Source organism: Astatotilapia calliptera, chromosome 2 (genome assembly GCF_964374335.1).
Source record: "Astatotilapia calliptera chromosome 2, fAstCal68.1, whole genome shotgun sequence".
NCBI lineage: Eukaryota > Metazoa > Chordata > Actinopteri > Cichliformes > Cichlidae > Astatotilapia > Astatotilapia calliptera.
In genome coordinates, this window is record NC_137423.1 from 28,047,138 (window position 1) to 28,065,405 (window position 18,268).

General features: G+C 41.2%; 2 protein-coding genes across 2 annotated transcripts; both read right to left on the minus strand.

Annotated features, from left to right (window-relative positions):
• Positions 1-3,027: 3,027 nt before the first annotated feature.
• LOC113029342 (gastrotropin-like) lies at positions 3,028-4,357 on the minus strand. Its single transcript, XM_026180175.2, has 4 exons — positions 4,095-4,357; positions 3,825-3,985; positions 3,628-3,717; positions 3,028-3,499 (listed from the first exon to the last, which is right to left on the minus strand). Exons 1-4 carry the CDS (start codon positions 4,159-4,161, stop codon positions 3,440-3,442), a joined length of 378 nt encoding a protein of 125 aa, XP_026035960.1. The 5' UTR covers positions 4,162-4,357; the 3' UTR covers positions 3,028-3,439.
• A 1,837-nt stretch (positions 4,358-6,194) lies between these two features.
• LOC113035805 (alpha-1A adrenergic receptor) lies at positions 6,195-17,524 on the minus strand. The gene is made up of 2 exons (XM_026191540.2): positions 15,664-17,524; positions 6,195-7,375 (listed from the first exon to the last, which is right to left on the minus strand). The coding sequence occupies exons 1-2, from the start codon at positions 16,625-16,627 to the stop codon at positions 6,822-6,824; spliced, it is 1,518 nt and encodes a 505-aa protein (XP_026047325.2). The 5' UTR covers positions 16,628-17,524; the 3' UTR covers positions 6,195-6,821.
• Between the last annotated feature and the right edge of the window lie 744 nt (positions 17,525-18,268).

Genomic DNA, 18,268 nt, shown 5'->3' on the forward strand with positions numbered 1-18,268 from the left:
AGTTCAAATCTATAGCAAATAATTTAATCAGTCAGTCCCACACTGTAACCACTGGTGGGGTAGTAAAGGAGCATCACTAATCAGCGTGCTGATGAACAAGTTAAGCCTCTCTTCTACTCCTGCCGTCCACCTCCGCAGCTCCATCAGTGCTTTCTATGCTGTGTGGCATTTTGACATATAGAAACCTATTCAGTGATGGGGCTCTCTCTGACAAACAAGACATTATCCTGTTGTATAATACTTGCAAACCGACCACCCTCCTCATGTCGCACACACAATAGTGAACTCTTAGAGACCGCTGAGCCTTAGCTTTGTTCCCTGCAGCACAGTGGCATATTTATCTTACTGTGGAACTGAGAAAATCTGGAACGTTGTTGTCTAATCATGTTTGCTTGCAAATATTTAAAAAATTTCAGTTACAGAATCCTAAAGAACCAACAAACAAATAAACATGATACCACTGTGAGGAATTTTCCAGATCTTCAGTCTTTAGGGCTCGTCTGTAGAGGTGTGGATGAGGGGAGGGGGAGGGTGGTGCTCCAGGCGTCAGTTTGTTAATGGATCATTTTCCTGTAGGCTTTTGTATGCAGAGCTACAGAAGAAAGCTCCCGGCTTCCTTTGAGTGTGTCCTCAGGAGAAAAGGGGTTGGGTGAGGAGGGGGATGCAGAGAAAGCTGCTCACCTCATGTCACAATGCAACATTTAATCAGTGTTATTGAAGGGCTTCTACTGTAATTACATCTAACACATGGCTAGAAATGTTTTGTTTATAAAGGTTAATTTGGGTGCTACTTATTTAATACAATGGATATTTTTGTCTTGGTACAGCAGGGGAGTGCTAGATATAGTTTAAAATATCCAGTGCTTACTTTAGTGGGTTCATTGTCTGATTAATACAGTAAGTATCCATTGGACAGTTTTATATAATGTCATGTAAATTTGTAATAACTGTGTATATAAGTTGACTTGACAGTAAACAGCATGGTCGATCATGTATCATGTATTTCCCCCTGTATCATTATTTTATTTCATTTTATTTTATCCAACCTCACTTAAAAACACTGATTCAGAAGCACAGGTGTTCTGTCAAATACACCTCCCACCCCCTCTCCACATAAGTACACATGACAAGAAAAAACCCCACATGTTTGATGTCATGCTCAATAAAAAAGCCCAGCTACATGATAGGAACCTTATGATATGATATCATATGCGGGATTTTAACCACACACTAGCTTAAAACTTGACAGATTATAGATGGTGATTACAGAGGTTCTGATTTTTCTCTTTCATGATGAAATGTACCACTGATATAGAAGTGCATTAGAAGTATATATGCATAAATACGTCTTGTACATTTGCCATTGTCCAAGTGAGCACAGCCCAGTCTTATAAGACTGATAAGTTTTTTTCAACTATATTTACTTTCCTTTGTGTGTTTTTTTTTTATTTTCTTTTGCATTATTAAGGCAAATAATTCCCATAGTGTTTCGAAACAGACTGAATTTTTTTTTCTCTTGCAAAGATTGAAATCTTTTTTACTCTACGCCGAGAAATTGATTTAAAAGCCAAACTCTTGTTTTTATGAAGAAATAGGGCACCTCCTAGTGGTGAGATTAGAGAAACGCACCTGTAGCCTGGAGTGTCGAGCACAAAAGTCATATTAAAACCAACAGCCACAAAACCACATGCTGAGGGTGAATCGGACGGACTAGACGTGCAATAACCGAACAATCGGGATTTTTCTCACTACTAAACTGTGCTGTTTCAGTCTTTCCTCTCTCTAGAGGTTTTAGAATTGGACTCGGTCCTTTATCTATGACTAAAAAAAACATTTATTTTGGAAAACATAATGTAGCCTACAAGGTCTATAATTTCAAGGCAGAACTGGAAGAGGAGATGTAGCATCAGTTACCTCTCATCATCCCACTAAAACCTAATGGGATGGGGAGAAGCACAGATGTAAATACTTAATGTCCCACGTCAATGGTTAATTAATAGTTTTGATGAATCAAAACACCACAAACTACAAAAAAGATTAAAGATCCACCTGAAGCAATCTTTACTAGCAGGTTTATTTTGCACAGATGTGTATGGGGTTGTATTTATGAAATCTGTCCCTCCTCGGGTTTTCATGTATCAAATGTGCACAGAAATATATTTTCCCATTTGTTAAACTGGCATTGAATTTGCTTTGAATTTGTTTTTCTGCTTAACTGACTTTATTACAGTTTCGAAAACAAGATAAAAGGATAAAATAAAGTAAAGAAAGTAAAAGAGAAGTTGACTTTGAGTTCAAGAATCATTTCGACACAAAAAAGAAGTGATGAAAATGACAGGAAACTTTGCACTTTAAAAACTGATGCTGCAGAAGTTCTTCCGCGGTTTATCTTGTTCATCAGCGCATCAGCTCTGTGGTATCACCGTCAAGTTTCAGGGAAAATATGAAGATAATAAAAGACACAGGAAGTTATTAAAATTATTGTACCGCTTGTTTATGCCTTTAAGGTGTACTGTGGCTTTCCTGACGATTCATATCATAAGCTAAACGAAGTGCTTTATGTGTTAATGCATAAAAAAAGATAACATGTTTTGAAAGGAAGGGAAACTGAAAAAGCATCAGATGCACAGACTGTGGTGTAATATGAGCAAAAGACTCATTTTCCTCTCTCTGTCAGCAGATGTGGTTTTACTTCTGTTCTTTGAGACCAGCTGTGGAAGATTGCACTGCGTAAGCGAGTTTCATTCACTGGTAAAGAAAGATGAGAATGGTGATCTTTCACAGGACGCTCTGTAATTACGGAACAAGGTCTCGCAAGTTTGAACAGAGTAAGAGACCAAATAACAACACCTTAAGGTCGCTGTGTGCTTGCAGCGTTAGAATCAAAGGGTAAAGTGTGACTTTAATAGTCGTAATAATAAAGGCCTTTATGTCAGTGTGAGTTCAGCCCGTGCTGTTCTTCACATCACAAGAAGACAGAGGACAGAGCAGTCAAAAAGACTGACTAAAAACTGATCAAGTATTCTGTTAGTTATTCAAATCATAGTTTAATAATCATGAAAAACAATCATTCAGTCTAAACCATGTAAGAGATCACCCTCTGCTTATGATTTCACATGAATGAGACATACAAGTAAAAAAAAAGGCTGTAAAACAACACATAAAGAAAGTGGATGGAAAATATGTTGACTTTCAAAATCAGAGCACAGTGGCAGATCATTAGCACTTTGAAGGTAAAACGGGAGATGTTCATTGGATCAAAAATGAACACTGTTTAAAAATACAGTACATAATGTTGTTTGGCCACTTCTGCTGTGTTGGGCCTAAGTTTCAGACCCGTGAGGCCCAGCGACGCTCTTCCTCGGCCCATTTAACAGGCACTGTCATGCTTCACCTTCTGCAGCCTCTTTTCCATCCAAGCGTGTTGAGTCTCGCGGTGTTAGATCCTCTTGTTGATTCTTTTGAAGGTTACACCCTTCTCTCCTGGAGTTACGCAAGTCTGCATACGCAAAAAAGGAAAAAAAAGAGGATTAAAGATAATCTGGTATTAAAAGAGCAAATGGATTTATCTAAGGGATTATTAATCTCATTCAAAAAGTGCAGTGAATAAGTGGCTTCTTCTCCTACCATTACTAGCTTGTCATCAACGATCTCTGCTGTGAAGAGGTACTGAGGGAACTGACATGAAATCTTGTTGCCTTCCATAGTTACAGGCGCCTTAAGAAAAATATCGTGGAGCTTTGGTTACATGAAGATTTCATTAAAAGTTGTGAACACTGTCAGCTGCAAATCCTAAGTTTCCTCTGTGCATTTTAGTTCCTCACCTTGAATTTGGATCCTGTCATCGTCGTCAGCTCACATTCTTGACCAACAATAAATGTATTGGACCAGGTCCAGTTCGGGATGGTTTGTGTCCAGGTGAAGTTATTCCCGTCTTGCACCACTTCAGTCACCGCCTTGTGGTCTGTCTTGGCATTTTGAAGACCTGTGAACAAGCGGGTTATATCCCAGAGCAAGAAGTCCAACAAAGTGTAAACAAATGATGCCTGACATTAGTTCATTTGTGGCTTAAAAAAAAAGAAGTATCCTCATACCAACTACTTCCAGAAAATCCTCATAATTCTCTTGACTCTCAAGCTCATATTTCCCACTGAACCCCATGATGCCAAAAGAGCAGAAATAAAAAAAGGGAAGAAGTTCTTGAGTCAAGAAAGGAGTGGCCTGCTCCCGATGAACCACCTTTCTGTTCCTTTCCACTTACACGTTTCTAACAATGTGTCATCCCCCACACGTGGTATTTTTCCTAAGACTAGTGTCACAAGCTGCAAAGTATGTCCACGCTCCTGCCTGTATCAGGTTTTTCCAGCCCTTCGCTGATGTAAAAAAAGGACATCTGCATGTTTGAACATGTGGTGTAGTAAAATAGAAGATAAACACAGTATGTCCTAATGCCAGCATCATGTCAAAGGAGGTCGTTCAGGTGAGGTTAAGCAGTTTACACCAGAAAAGAACTTCCTTCAAATGAAAGTAGAAGCTACTGTTTTGTGGATTTATTGAGAAATAATGGAAAAAAAACTGTGTGTCATTCCCCCTTGCTCTCTTCCTGCTTTCCTGTCTGATCTCTATTGCTGTGCTGTGAAAAAAAGCTGTTTGGTGGCTAAAAACCAGCAAAAAAGTGAAATCCAATTCCACAGAACAAGTAGCCTAATATATATATTTTTATATCACCGTTAAGTATAAAAGGAAGATGCCAGAATATTCACACCTGAGACTGAATATGTGACATTTTTCTGAAAAAGATTTATTAAAATGAATAAAAAGAAACATGCAAGACGTTTGCACATTTCTGTTGGTGCTTGCAGCCAGGAAGGTATTTAATCTTGAAAGGAGGTGAAAATAAGGTGAAAACAAGGCTGCTGAATAAGATGTTAAAGCCCTCTCACCTGAATGTGTTAAATCTTGGACCTTTGCGAGAGCAATGGCTTCATTTCAGCTGGTAATAAAGAGTGAAACGCAGTGCTAATTTATCTCCTCCTCTGCTACCTGCAACTCTTTGTAAGCTCCACTCACCTTCCACTCTGAAGCAGAATAAACAGCTGGTCTCTCTCGAAGTGCTGAATGTACTGTGTTGTACTAAGTGGTAAAATCCATGTAAATTATTAGCATTTTTTTAAATTACAAAGTAAAATCACTTTGTTATCTTGTTATTTTTAAACAGCTTCTTATGTGGATTGTACAGATTCTTTAAATATAATGTGTTTTATGATGTGTTGGTGATCTATAGACATGCTGGTGGGTGGATATTGTTGATATTATTGAGGCACGCTAATTGCTCAATTTTTTATTTTATCCATCCATCCATCCATCCATCCATCCATCCATCCAGCCAGCCAGCCAGCCAGCTTCTTCTCTTATCCAGTTCAGGCCTGCAGAGCGAGGAGCCGGAGCCTATCCCAGTTTTTGGGAAAGGTGCAGGGTATGCCAGGATGCTGTGACGTGACAATACAAACCACCACTTTACCCTTATTACAAATCAAACAGTGTAACTGTGTGTCTTTGTACCTGTAATGAATCACAGACAAAGCCTGCTTTGAATCATTGGTGGAAAGGACCAACGACTGTCAAGGAAAGTTCCAGGAAGTGTGACTTTATGAAATACATAAAGGACAAAATAAAAAGGTGGATTTTGCATCTTTTAGTAGATAAAAATTTAACTGCTGGATCATTTTTGCTGCTAATGTAATAGAGTATGAGAAGCAGATAAATTAACATAATAAATCTTTAAATATGTGTAATGATTACTTGTATGTGTTGAATTTTTTGACAAAAGTGCAGACAATCCCCTGAGTTCTGTGTTAGTTTTTGTTCTTGAGGTTTTTTTTTTTGCACTTTTCTGATCTTCTTCATGTTTCTGTCTCCAGTATTGGATCCTCTCTTTTATATCTTCTAAAAAATCTGATTTATCACACTCTTAATTGGTAGTTGGTGATTAACACTTTAATAACAACTGATCATGAGCTGTGTTTACGTTAACTATCTATATAATGAGGAAAACCTTTTTTTTTTAAATCTAATAAACACCATCTGCTTCTGCTTCTATCATCAGACTGATGTTAACACCTCGGATAATACCTGAGAGAGCTCTTTGTTTGCCAGAGCAAAGAGAGAAATGAAGAGTTGGCCTTGAAGCAGAATTCAAGCAACGTTCTACTTTTATTTATTCATCACATTTCTACAAACATACAAAGAAGATGATATGGGATGATTGTGTGCACAGCAGATAAAACAGGTTATACTTTATTTCCACAATATACCATAAAGATACCAAGTGACTGCAACAGAACAGTGATCGTTTGTCTTTCCACGCTTTTTACACGACTCGGGTTCTTCGACACGTTCGCTCTTGTACAGAGCAGATGTGGAGTTGTAACTGAAAGGGAGTGAGAGGCTGTGCTGGATGGAGGTCCTTTCAGTCTTTTCTCCTAGAGTCTGAATAAACAAAAAAAACATGCATGCACAGATTTGTGTCCAGTCCCAAGAGGGCAGCAAACACTGTGTCAGAGCTGTTACTGTCTACTGAAAGAAACTCTACTTTCAATCTCAGTTACAGCAACATGGAACAACATACCTGTGATACAGCAGCATAGTCAGTACTCTTCACCTTACATTGACAGCTTATGACAATGATAATCCACTGACTGATGAATGATCATGGGATCATGTACAGTGAAGCCTGTGAAACCCTACCTCCCTGCTCTGTTTGTTACTGTGATCCCTATAAGGAATGAACCAGTAAGTCTCATCTTAGTACGACGAATGAGTCACACTTTGTCAACAGGCACAATAAGGTCTTTGTTGACCCCTCCCTTATCTTTATTCTTCACAAAGGAGAAAGAGAAAACTCCTCCTGTAGTTTCCTCAGCGGTTCTCCCCCCTCTCAGAGCTGTCGGCTGGCAATCGATGGGGCTGCCGGGCAGCAGGTTGGGGGTGGAGGGAGTCGGGGTGGTAGCTCCCCAGATGTATAATGCTTCCCCCTCAGGGCAAGGCGGCAGACCCATACTCAGGTAACTCGGGCTCGGGCTGGCTGAGGACGGCAGAGTACGCTGGCTTCCGTTCAGACAGCCGGAGTTGTGGTCCGTTGAGTTTTTGCGTGAGTTTCCAGAGGAGCTGAAGGTGGAGGAACGGTAATTATACTCTCTCCAGCCGGGACGCTTGCGCTGGTGACACTGGCATTTCAGGATCCGGATGAAAGCCAGCTTGAACTCGCGGTTGTAGCAGGGGTAGATGATGGGGTTCAGGCAGCTGTTGAAGTAACCAAGCCAGAAGATTACTTTGAAGAGGGATTCAGGTGGCCGCAGGTGCACATTAAAGGACCCTGGGACAGCAGGGGGTAAAAAGAGAAGCTGCTCTTAGTCATGAATAGTAAGCATGGCTGATGTAGTCGCCTACACATTCTACACATTCACCAATACAACAAGTGAAAGATCCTTTTTTTGATCCAGGGAGGAGACACAAACTGGGATCTGACAGAATCTGCCAAATCAAACATTTGGAGCTATTGTGAATAAGAGAGCAGCGGCTCTGTGCAGAAATCCTAATTTCTTCTGTTCTTTGGCTAGTTCACATAAAACTAACACCAATCCTTCTATTTTCTTTCTCTTATCTAGTCAGTAATGTAATGCGGTGTGGTGGAGGGGTTGGAGTCCAGAGGCCCCATTATAGCTAGCTAGCTTCTTGGCTAACACATAGACAACCATTCACATTCACACCTAAGGCCAATTTAGAATGGCCAGTTTAAATAACCTAACGATAACTCAGGTGATACCGTGTGATTAGGAGCTAAAATGGGTGCCTACCACTTTAAGGATGTTAAATCAATCACAGCAGCGGTTTAGTGACTTGAGGGGCGTGGCCTAAGTAGACGGCAGTGTCATGGTTTTCTGACCTGTACACAAGTAAGTTCTTATTTTTGATTATATCTAAATGGAATTCATTATTACCTCTTTAGTTTGTAAAAGATAAATAAACCGTCAAGTGAAATCGATTTTTCTATATAAGAACATGTGTCAGCCATAAACTCTTTTATTACCCTACACATATTCTAACGTCTCAGTTTTCACTATTTTCCCTGAGCTTTTTAACTTGTTTGTAGGCAAGGCCGTCAATTAAATCTCAGAAAACCAGCCTGCACAGTACAAATGAAGCCAATTAGCTGAGTTCCTAAATTTTAGACTCCAATTAAGTAACGCTTATCCTAATAATAAAATAATGTTAAAAATAATGTTGTTAACTAGACTTCGATTGTTACTGTAAAAACAAACTATCAAAAATCTCTGATATAATTCAGATTTGAAAACTTGGGTCTTTAAATGACTGATTTATTTTCAGAGATATGCGTGTTCACCTTGTGACACCCTTCTGCAACTCCTTCGTAGTGGCAGTGCAAGAGTCTCTGGGTGTTGCCAAGGCTTAATTGCCAATTGTCTACACTTCCAGAGGTGTGGGTAAAGGCATGGCTGAGGATAGGTTGGGGGAGATGACACTTCTTCTCTTCAATGGCTCTCTGGGATTTTTTTTTTTTAAGTTGACGTCCCATCCATCCTCTTCCATTTATCCTTCTCAGGGTTCTGTTGAGGTTATTGAATGATTTATAATAAAAACAATGCTTCTGCAAACTCTGGTGTCAATCTCCACTTTATGAACAAGTCTCTATTGTAGATGAGACATTAGGTCTCAATGGGACTACCTATATAAAAGAGGTTAAATAAAAATAATAAATAAAAACGTTGTGGCTTTTGAGCCGGATCGAAACAGCTTTTTTAATTTAAAGATTGATCTGATGGCTAGAGTAATTCAACAGTTAACATACTAAAAGTGTTGTTTACTCAAAGACCTTACTCATTTTAGGTAGTATCATGTGTTCTCACTGTTTCACCAGCAGAGATTCAGGGTTCATGACAAGCTAAGCTATTCGCCTTCTGACTCAACCTCCACACTCGAAACACAGTCGTGAAAGTTGACCTTTTCACCTGAAGCATCCGAAGTTGAGATTCCAACGACCTTGTACATGTCGGAAAAAATGTGTATTAAGTTGTGCTAAAGAAATGTTTTCACCAAATGACTCATGAATAAGCATGCAGTCCTGAGCTACATTTATACTGAGCGATGATATGCTCATTTTTGCTAAATTTGAGGATTGAATCTCTCCTGTGAAAGTCAGCAGAGGTTATTTATATATTCTGTAAGGGAATATGAAAGTGTACTATGGCACCTCAGAGTCATCTGGAGGCTGAATAAATGTAACTGACAGAAAGTGATCAACATGGATCAATTACAGCCATTTAATTAGGTCGTTTTAAGATCATTTTATACTCATTACACATTACTGAGACTTCCTGGTTTAGTTATCCTTTATTGATGTTGCATCATATCCAACAGGTGGCAGCACTGATTAAGATAAACAGGGTTTTTTTTACTCTTAGACCGTTTGCAGTCTTCAGATGAGGATGTGAAGACAGTTAGTTCCATATGTTATTCATCATTACAGAAAACCTTGTATTTAGGAAGGCCTTCACAAGCAGATAATGTGTTTCCTTAAAAAGAAAAAACCCAAAACAAAGTAAAACAATACACTTGATCAAGAAAGCAGAAAAGGTGAGCTGACCCTGAATTCCCTTTTAGATAAATGCTCTGTGGGAGAGACGAGCTGGTCTGAAAAGGGGGAAAAAAAGTTGAAGTGAAATGACAGTTTGTCCTGTCAGAGGTTATGGAGGTTACACTAGCAACACAAGTGTCTCCTTTCTGCACGGTGCCTAGTGGCCTTGTCTGTGTTTACACAGGTAACATGGCTGAAGCTGTGCAGACGTGATCGTTGGTCAGACTCGACACGAAAAACGAAATGATATCATTCTGAAAGAGTATGAGGCAAGTTTGCCATGTATGATAATGAGCAAATCTGGGCTGGGTTAAATTGCATTAATCTACCCCCTGTTGTGCTTTTTGTCCTACTGTGGCTGAGCTTAAATACAGGAAGGATATCTTACAAGCTAATGAGGTGAGAGGGGAAGCCTGAAGACTAAAATAGGGGATTAATAAGCACAGCACAGCGTGATTAGTGTGAAACAGACACATTGTGCGTTTGCGCGCGTGTTTGTGTGTAGGCTGATGTGAGTAAAACAACGTTTCTTTACACCAGCCCACATTCCTAAATTGATATCACATTCCTGGATAGGCTGAGGATGCACCACGATCTCAGGCTTTCAAGTGTGAAATTACCTCTGACAACCAGAGACACCTCAGCTTACTTCTTCATGAAAATCAGATCAACAGCTTTAACGATTACTCTAAGCTGTACAAGGTGCATTATACACAACACAGCCAAAGGGTGAACTGACGCAGGTACCCGGGTCAAAAGCACACTTTGATTTTGATGTCGCAATAACAGGAGAGCATGGAACCAGACGTGTTCTTTCCAAAACACACGCACGCACACGTACACGCTGCTGTGGACAATTTGTAATGTTGATGAAAGTGATTATTTGACAATATGAGGAAATGTCGCTTTCAGCTTTCATCCTAATGAGTGGCTCCAAGTACTAGAAGCTGTCTCTCTCTCTCTGTGTGTGTGTGTGTGTGTGTGTGTGTGGTAGCTAGACTGTGAGATGAGACTGCTGTCTGAATGAGTCTTGGCCCCATAAACTCCAGATGAATCGGTGTCTTCTTGGTGGCTGGTATTTTCACATGCTATTTTCCCCTCTGCTCGGCCACTTAAATGTGATTACATAACTGTGTGAGCTATGAGCGTGATTGGGATACAGAGGAGGGGATTTGGTGAATTAAAATATGGTCATTCCTTCGTTTCTCTCCATGTCTGTCTCTCTCCATTCATCTCCATTTGTCAGTGTGTTTCTCTGTGTAGTAGCTGGCTGCAAATCAAAAGGATTTGACTGCCTGCATCACATCTCTGCTTATTCTTTTCTCACCCATAACCTTTTGAAACTGATCAACCCTGATTATTAAATATTTTGCGTGCTTACGTTCTGTAACGTCTCGGTTTGGGCGACAGTTGTATAAATCTACACCACGTGCATCTGGATTGGACACCGAGAGCAGCATCCACACAGGCAAAACCGATACGAAGCACCGTCTCCATCCTCGGAAACCCCCTTTAACAACATCCCGATCATCCCACAGAGAGTATAAGTTGGGACCCTGCCATCATGTTCCCGTGTCTCCTTTCAACACAAACGTGGGATAAAAGTGTAGGAAGCGCTGGCTGACAGCAGACCTTCCAGTGTCCAGACATGGTTCATGTTTGTGTGTTTAAGTTCTGTGTGAACGTGGTCCATTTTTGTCCTCTTTCAAGTGTTTATGTTTAAAAGCTATAGTATAAACGGCAGAGGAGGCGATGGGCTCAGCCCTGGGACAATAGTATACAGATAAATGCGGGCGGGTTGCGGCCTCACCCTTTCTGTTAATAGAAATGTTTGCACCTCCTTCCTGAGGACAGGCACACGCATATTTCACTCTGAAACACAGGAACATCTTAACAAAACATGGCATCCTGTTATTCTAACTAATTGAAGTAGTGATGCCTATTCTGTGCCATGTACACACACACACAATCTCCTCTCACACATCCTGTTTCATAACACAGCAGTAAATATGATTAATATGTCTTGATCTGAGAGGAAAAAAGCATTATTGCCCTCTCGCTTTGCTTTCAATGAAAACCGTAGCGTGAAGCTATTTTTGGAAAATTGAGCTGACATCCCAGAGACCCCTCGTCTTCACCCCGATACCCCGTGGCACCTCCTGCTCTGCTCTGCCACCTCCTTTCTTTTTCATTGCTTTGATACTTAGCTCTCTAATTATTTTTCCTTCTCAAAAAAGCATTTGAGTTAACCCTGGAGCGCACAGGCGGGCCAGCTCAGCGGCCTTAAAAGCCAAAGAAGCTGTCTGAGAATCCCACAGAATTAACTGTTTCTGCTCAAAAAATGAGGAAACAACACCTCAGGTGTTGGATTCTCTCACATTTAGACACGCTGCTTGCACCACTTGTTCGATGCGAGGCCTTCACAGGACATTAGTGCCTATGCTGGCTGTGACAGAGCTGTGGGAAAATATGTGCAATGAAACACTAAAAACTTTTCTTTGGATGAGCGCAGAGATGAGGACAAGTGTGAGGATAACAGTCGATCTGGTTCTAAAATATATTTATTTGTGTGTATATTTATTTAAAGTTAAACATTTTTTCCCCTTTAATAGCAATATGAAGAAACCTTTTCTTCATTTATATCTATGCAGGCCTGAAAAGTCAATTAACTGATTAGTCACTGGAGCAAAAATTAATTAGTAACCTCGCTGATAACTCAGAATTACTTTCAGTTATTTAGCAACCAATTCAATATGAGCTGCACTCGTTTTACTCATGTGGGCAAACTGACTTTTGTTGTTCAGTAAATCTTGTAGATTTTGTAGATTTTAATTGTTTATGAACAAGATAAACGCATGAAAATGTCTAATTAAGCTGAAAAAACTATGAAATTCATCTCATCACAGACATGAAATAAATAAATATTTGTAAACAATCATAAAATCTGCTTCCGTGCACAGTGGCCTTGGAACACTTTAATTTGCATGTGAACCCATGTTGCTATAGCTTTTGCTGCAGAGTTGCCTTAAGCTATTATCTTGCATGTGTTATATGAGACCTGCTTAAAGGACATATGAGATTTGAAAGGTCAGTGTCAGTGTAAATAAATCGTTATCAACAGTAAAAGTACATCATGGAGTGTACTGGCTGCCCTACTGCACCTCTCACCCTATGACAGCTGGGATAGGCTCCAGCCCCCAGTGCAAACCTGGACTGGATGGATGGATGGATATAATCTAACTTAGATATTTGGATGAAAATGAGTCTTTAGGGAAAAATAAAACACCATGAAACAAAATTAAAAGACTGGAAATCGGCTTCAGTCTGGGTCAGTTTGTCAGATGAGTCAACACAACAAGCATCAGGAGGCACTGGTGCACATGATTAATGGAAGTGGGACGTTTACATGACTGTAAAGTTGCCTTTACAAATTGTTGTGTTTGCACTGTAGTGCCTACTCTGAACTTCTTCAATCTTGTTCCCGAAAAATCAAAATCAGAATCAAATAAACTTTGGAAACTTGCTGAAGCCAACCTGAAGTGAACGCAAGCTTTACATTTTTAAAAGAGAAACAGCCAGACTAATAGGCTGATACATTCTAAGTTTAGGTATGACGCTTTTACCGACAAATATGCAGATGCTGAAAGTTCACAGCAAGTGTGTGTTAGATTTTGGACCGCTTTTCGTCCAAAGTAGCTGGTTTGGAGTACACTAACTTAAAAAAAATTTGACGTCGTGTTTATAATCCTGAGGTTTTTGCTCCAAGTTAAAGGCGTAAAAGGAAAAAGGACACTTTAAAACCTGAAAAGGAATGACTCAAACTGTGGGAACCGTTGCTGCCTGCTTGCCATTTATGTACAATGACAAAAAAATAAACTCCACAGTAATAACAGACGTTGCGTAAGATAGGTGAGACCTGTAGCTAAGGGACAGTTCACATATTTCTTCACAGGTTAAAACTTGATGGATCTGAGGTTGCAGTGGCTCCTTTTGGCCAGCCTCACTTTGATCTCTGAAAGCTTTTAATTGTTTAAAAAGCTGCAGTGATGGATGAGGCAGAAGCATCTGCAGCCACGCTGACACAATCGCTCAAGACACAAACGAGCATAACTTGCAATGCATTCACATAAACACGGATAAATATTTCATCACCCATCCACTGCACACCAGCGCACACACACACACACACACACGCGCGCGCACACATCACCAACCACATGAGTTACAATACGAATCAGTGGCAGTGTGCAGAGGAAGGAGCAGGATAATAACAAGTGTGAAACAGGAAATCCCACTCTGTGGGTGGAGGCTCAGATCAACACAGGGATAGTGCCGCTGTCCTATCAGACTTAAGACGTGAGTCACACCAGAGAGCAGAGAGCAGGACAAACTTTAACTTCAAAACAACATCTCCCACAAATCTGCATCTGAAAATAGAGGTGCCTCAGGGCCCCGGTTCAGCTCCCTGGGTTGAGCAGGCGACCCAGGCTAACGCAGAGGTTTGAATCTGCCCCGAGGCCTTTTACTGCTTTTTTTCCCCCTGCTTTCCTGCCTTCTCTAGACTGTCCCAACACAATAAAAGCTAAACAAAATAAAGGCTAAAATAAAATATGTTAAAAAGAAAGGGAGCTCGGTGCCCAGCTTTGACATGACTATATAGTAGCACCATTCTCTGCCAGAGTACTCTCTCTGTGGATGCTTTTATGAATCTCTTAAGCCACTTAAAGTGGGCAGTAAATAAAGCTGCATGGTGCTTTGTCGCAATGTATCAGTATTCTACACCAGAGACTGTAAAGAGAAACTTGGGGGCTGGTTTTTGGCAGTGTCTAAAGAGGGTCCTTCTGAAGTCCACCCCTGAATGTAGGCGTAGAAGCCTCTCAGAACTGCAAATTCAGAACTTTGTAAAATCACATTTGGTGTGTACATTCGGTATCTCATCCAGGATGCCTTGGGGCAAAATAATCCCTGCCATGTAGCACTGCATAGTGATCCTGCCTCAGGTACTGCGTGTGTGTGTGTGTGTGTGTGTGAGAGGACGTGATGAGCTGCAGCTTGAAGCCAGGTGCATAAACACACTCCCTTATAACGACGCTAAATGAACACATGCAGACACATGGCTGTACACAAACATATACATATAGCCCACGGTGCCCCCGCGGGGTTAATCCCCACACATTCAGACCATCCGGCCCATTCTTGAATACAGCGCTTGTTTTTCAGTGAGGCCGTTTCCCCCTCCCCTCCCAAATGCCACTGCTAAACAAAGACTTGATGTTTTCTCAGCCTGCAATACATTGCTTCATTTCCACTGCAGTTTTTTAAACATTCATGCCAGAGTGCTGTTGAATGCTCGCCAGCGCCAGTGGCATCATAAGGGAGCCTCAGCAGGCTCCACAGGCTTCTGAAATGACTGACCAGAGCAGAGAGAGGCCACCTACCACTCACAGTGTATTTAGTGCAACAACAAATCAAATCAGACACTGAATTACGCTGAAAATATTTGGATGAGCTCTCAGTGAATTCCACTTCCTTGAAATGTTTTGGCGTTTCCAATGGGGCCCTGATTTCAGAGAAAATGGTGAACTTTTAACTTTGCAACATAAACAGAGGCTTAGGCCAGATCAATGATATAGATTCATTCATTCTGCGTCACATATTGCTACAAGATAAGGGGTTTTACTTCAGCAGTAATGGCTAAACCCGTAGAGCCCACCGAGACGTTTAATGACAGCAGAGCAACCCAGGAGATTCTGTGTGCGGCAGATATGATTTGCAATGCCTGCAGCAGCGTTTAACAGCAACAGTTTAGCTTCCCAGAGACATTTATGTGACTGAGATGTATTTTCTGCAGGCTGTTTTCGACCAATTAAATATCTGTTTTTAAACTGGCTTCCAGGGGGAACAAAGGTTGTCGATGTCTTTTTGCAAATTGCTTCATGTAAAAAAAAAAAAAAAGTATAGTCGTGGGGCGTACAAAAGACCCCCACCGAGTGACGTACGGAACCTACCTATGGGTAAGGCGAGAAAGAAGGGCAGCCAGCAAAGGGTAAACATGCCGACCACAACTCCCAAAGTTTTAGCTGCTTTCTTCTCCCGGGAGAATTTCAGCAGTTTTACCGTGAGCGAACTTCTAGCCTGGTTCGCGCGACCCTTCCCCGTGCCAGAACTGCCGGGATCCTCGTGCACCTGAGATCCCTTGTGGATCCTGAGGGTCAACTCGCTGGAGTTCATCCTCTCCCGCATCACACCTGCCTCCAGGTTCTTAGTGGTCCTTTTGGCGACTATGTACACACGGCAGTACATGGCCAGTATAACGACGAGAGGGATGTAGAAGGAGCCGAGGGAGGAGAAGAGCGCGTAAAACGGCTCCTCGGTGATGGGACATATCGTGTCGTCCGGCGACGGTGGCTGCTTCCACCCGAGCAGAGGGCCGATGGAGATGACCACCGACAGCGCCCAGACCCCAAGCATGGCCAGCAGAGCCCGCTTCTCCGTCACGATACCCGGGTACTGCAGCGGGTGGCTCACTCCAATGTAGCGGTCAATAGATATTACGCACAGGCTCATGATGGACGCGGTGCAGCACAGCACATCCACCGCCGCCCAAATGTCACAGAAGATCCTGCCGAACACCCAGTAGTCCAGGATCTCCAGTGTGGCTGACACAGGCAGCACCGTGGTGCCCAGCAGCAGGTCCGCGATAGCCAGGTTGATGATGAAGTAATTGGTCGGGGTCCGCAGGTGCCTGTTGCACACCACAGCGAGGATTACAAGGATGTTGCCCGCAATGGCAAACACGATGAAAGCCCCGAGTACCAAGCCGAGCGGGATGGCTCGGGTGAGGTCCATCTCGCTGCGCACCGTATGGTTACCCCCAGAGCTGTTAGTGAAATTGAACTGGGAAGACGCCCCGTCGAGTTTCGAGGAACCATTTTTCCACAAGTCTGTGACATTGTCAATGCTCAGACTCATTTTGACTCACAAAGTCCTCCATAGCAGGCTCCAGACCACTTGTAGCTTTAAAGAAAGGGCTTTAACACAAACTGCCAAAACGGTCTATGTGCGCATGGCTCACTGCGCTTCTTCGAATTCGCTTCCAAACGTTTTATCAGAGAAAAGCGATCATTGTGCAGCCGCACGTTCCCCATGCAGTCCGTCTCCCCCCACTCTCCTGAGAGGTTAGTGGAGAAGTGAGGGGGGCAGCAGTCATCTCCTGCCTCCTCTCCTCCGCACACAGCGTTGCCATATATTGACCAAACATACCTAAATACGCGCTTATGAAGTGCGCGTGACGCACTGCACGAAGAGCAGTGATTGCGCAGAATACGCACATAGTGTCGTTGCTTCATTTTCTTTCTTTCTTTCTTTCTTTCTTTCTTTCTTTCTTTCTTTCTTTTGACTTTGCAGGACGCAGTGAGGAATCGCGCTTTTTGGGTGAAGCACTTCATTTGTGTCCGATTTATTTTTCCCCACGGTGGGAGGGTGCTTAACTGGGCATTTACAAGTTCCACAACCACATAACTTTGTGAGAGTAAACCTCGTTGGTGCAGTTTTTTTTAAAGGTACTTCTAGCTTGCTTGGCGGTACGCTGGTAAAAAAGTGTTTTGTTGACAGAGAAAATAATGACATAATTTTAAGCCAAGGTGTCCTGACTGTAAGAGATACTCAGTTTCAGTGCGGTAAATATTCAGGATGTTCCAGCAGTCAGCTTAGATGGTTAAGCCTTCAACTTCAAACCGATTAAGTTCAAACGTAGATTACACATCACATACAATCCTCTCTCATATGACAGCTATCTCTCGTGAATTATATTCCTAATTTGGTAAAATGCAAGAGTTCCTCAGAGTAATCTCATCTTGGGTATACCGTATAAGTTAGGAAGAAGTGGCAGGCTTAGTGGACTGGCACATGCGCATTCCAGAGACAGGTTCCTCTCTTAGAAGCACTTTATAAAAAGGCCAACCACTATGGGTCTAATTTCCACAAAAGTACATTTTTTTTTCATGTTTATTGAATTACAAAGAATATATATGTACCTACAAATAATTACCAGTACATAAACTAGAATATAAAAGCAAAAATTAAAGGTTTACAGGAAAGAAGAAAAACAAAACAAAACAACCCAGCAGAACTTTAAAATAATGTCCCACTATTAATAATCAGCAAGGTGTCAAAAAGTGATTAATTTATAATTTATATGGCATTACTCCTCCTTAGTATACCATTTATAAATAAAAATATATGTTCACGATTATAACTACAGCACTGACTGTAGTCATAAATAATAATAAATACAGATCTAAACATATCTGTATTTATAAATGATATATTAAGATGGAGTAAATATAAATGATGAATTACACACTCAGTATTAGCTTTCCAAATCTTAATAGTGACATTATAAAGTGCTACCAATAATTCTGCTGTAATTTTAGTAGTTAGTTACTTCCATGTATTTATAACATAAAATCAAACAATATTTCCCCCAATGTATTCTGTAAATACTTATTCACAACATAAAGAAAGGAAATATTGTTTGTTTTTATGTTAAAATGCATCAGATTTACACCCTATTTAAAATTTCTTTCCTGGAAGAAAATAACTGAGGTTACT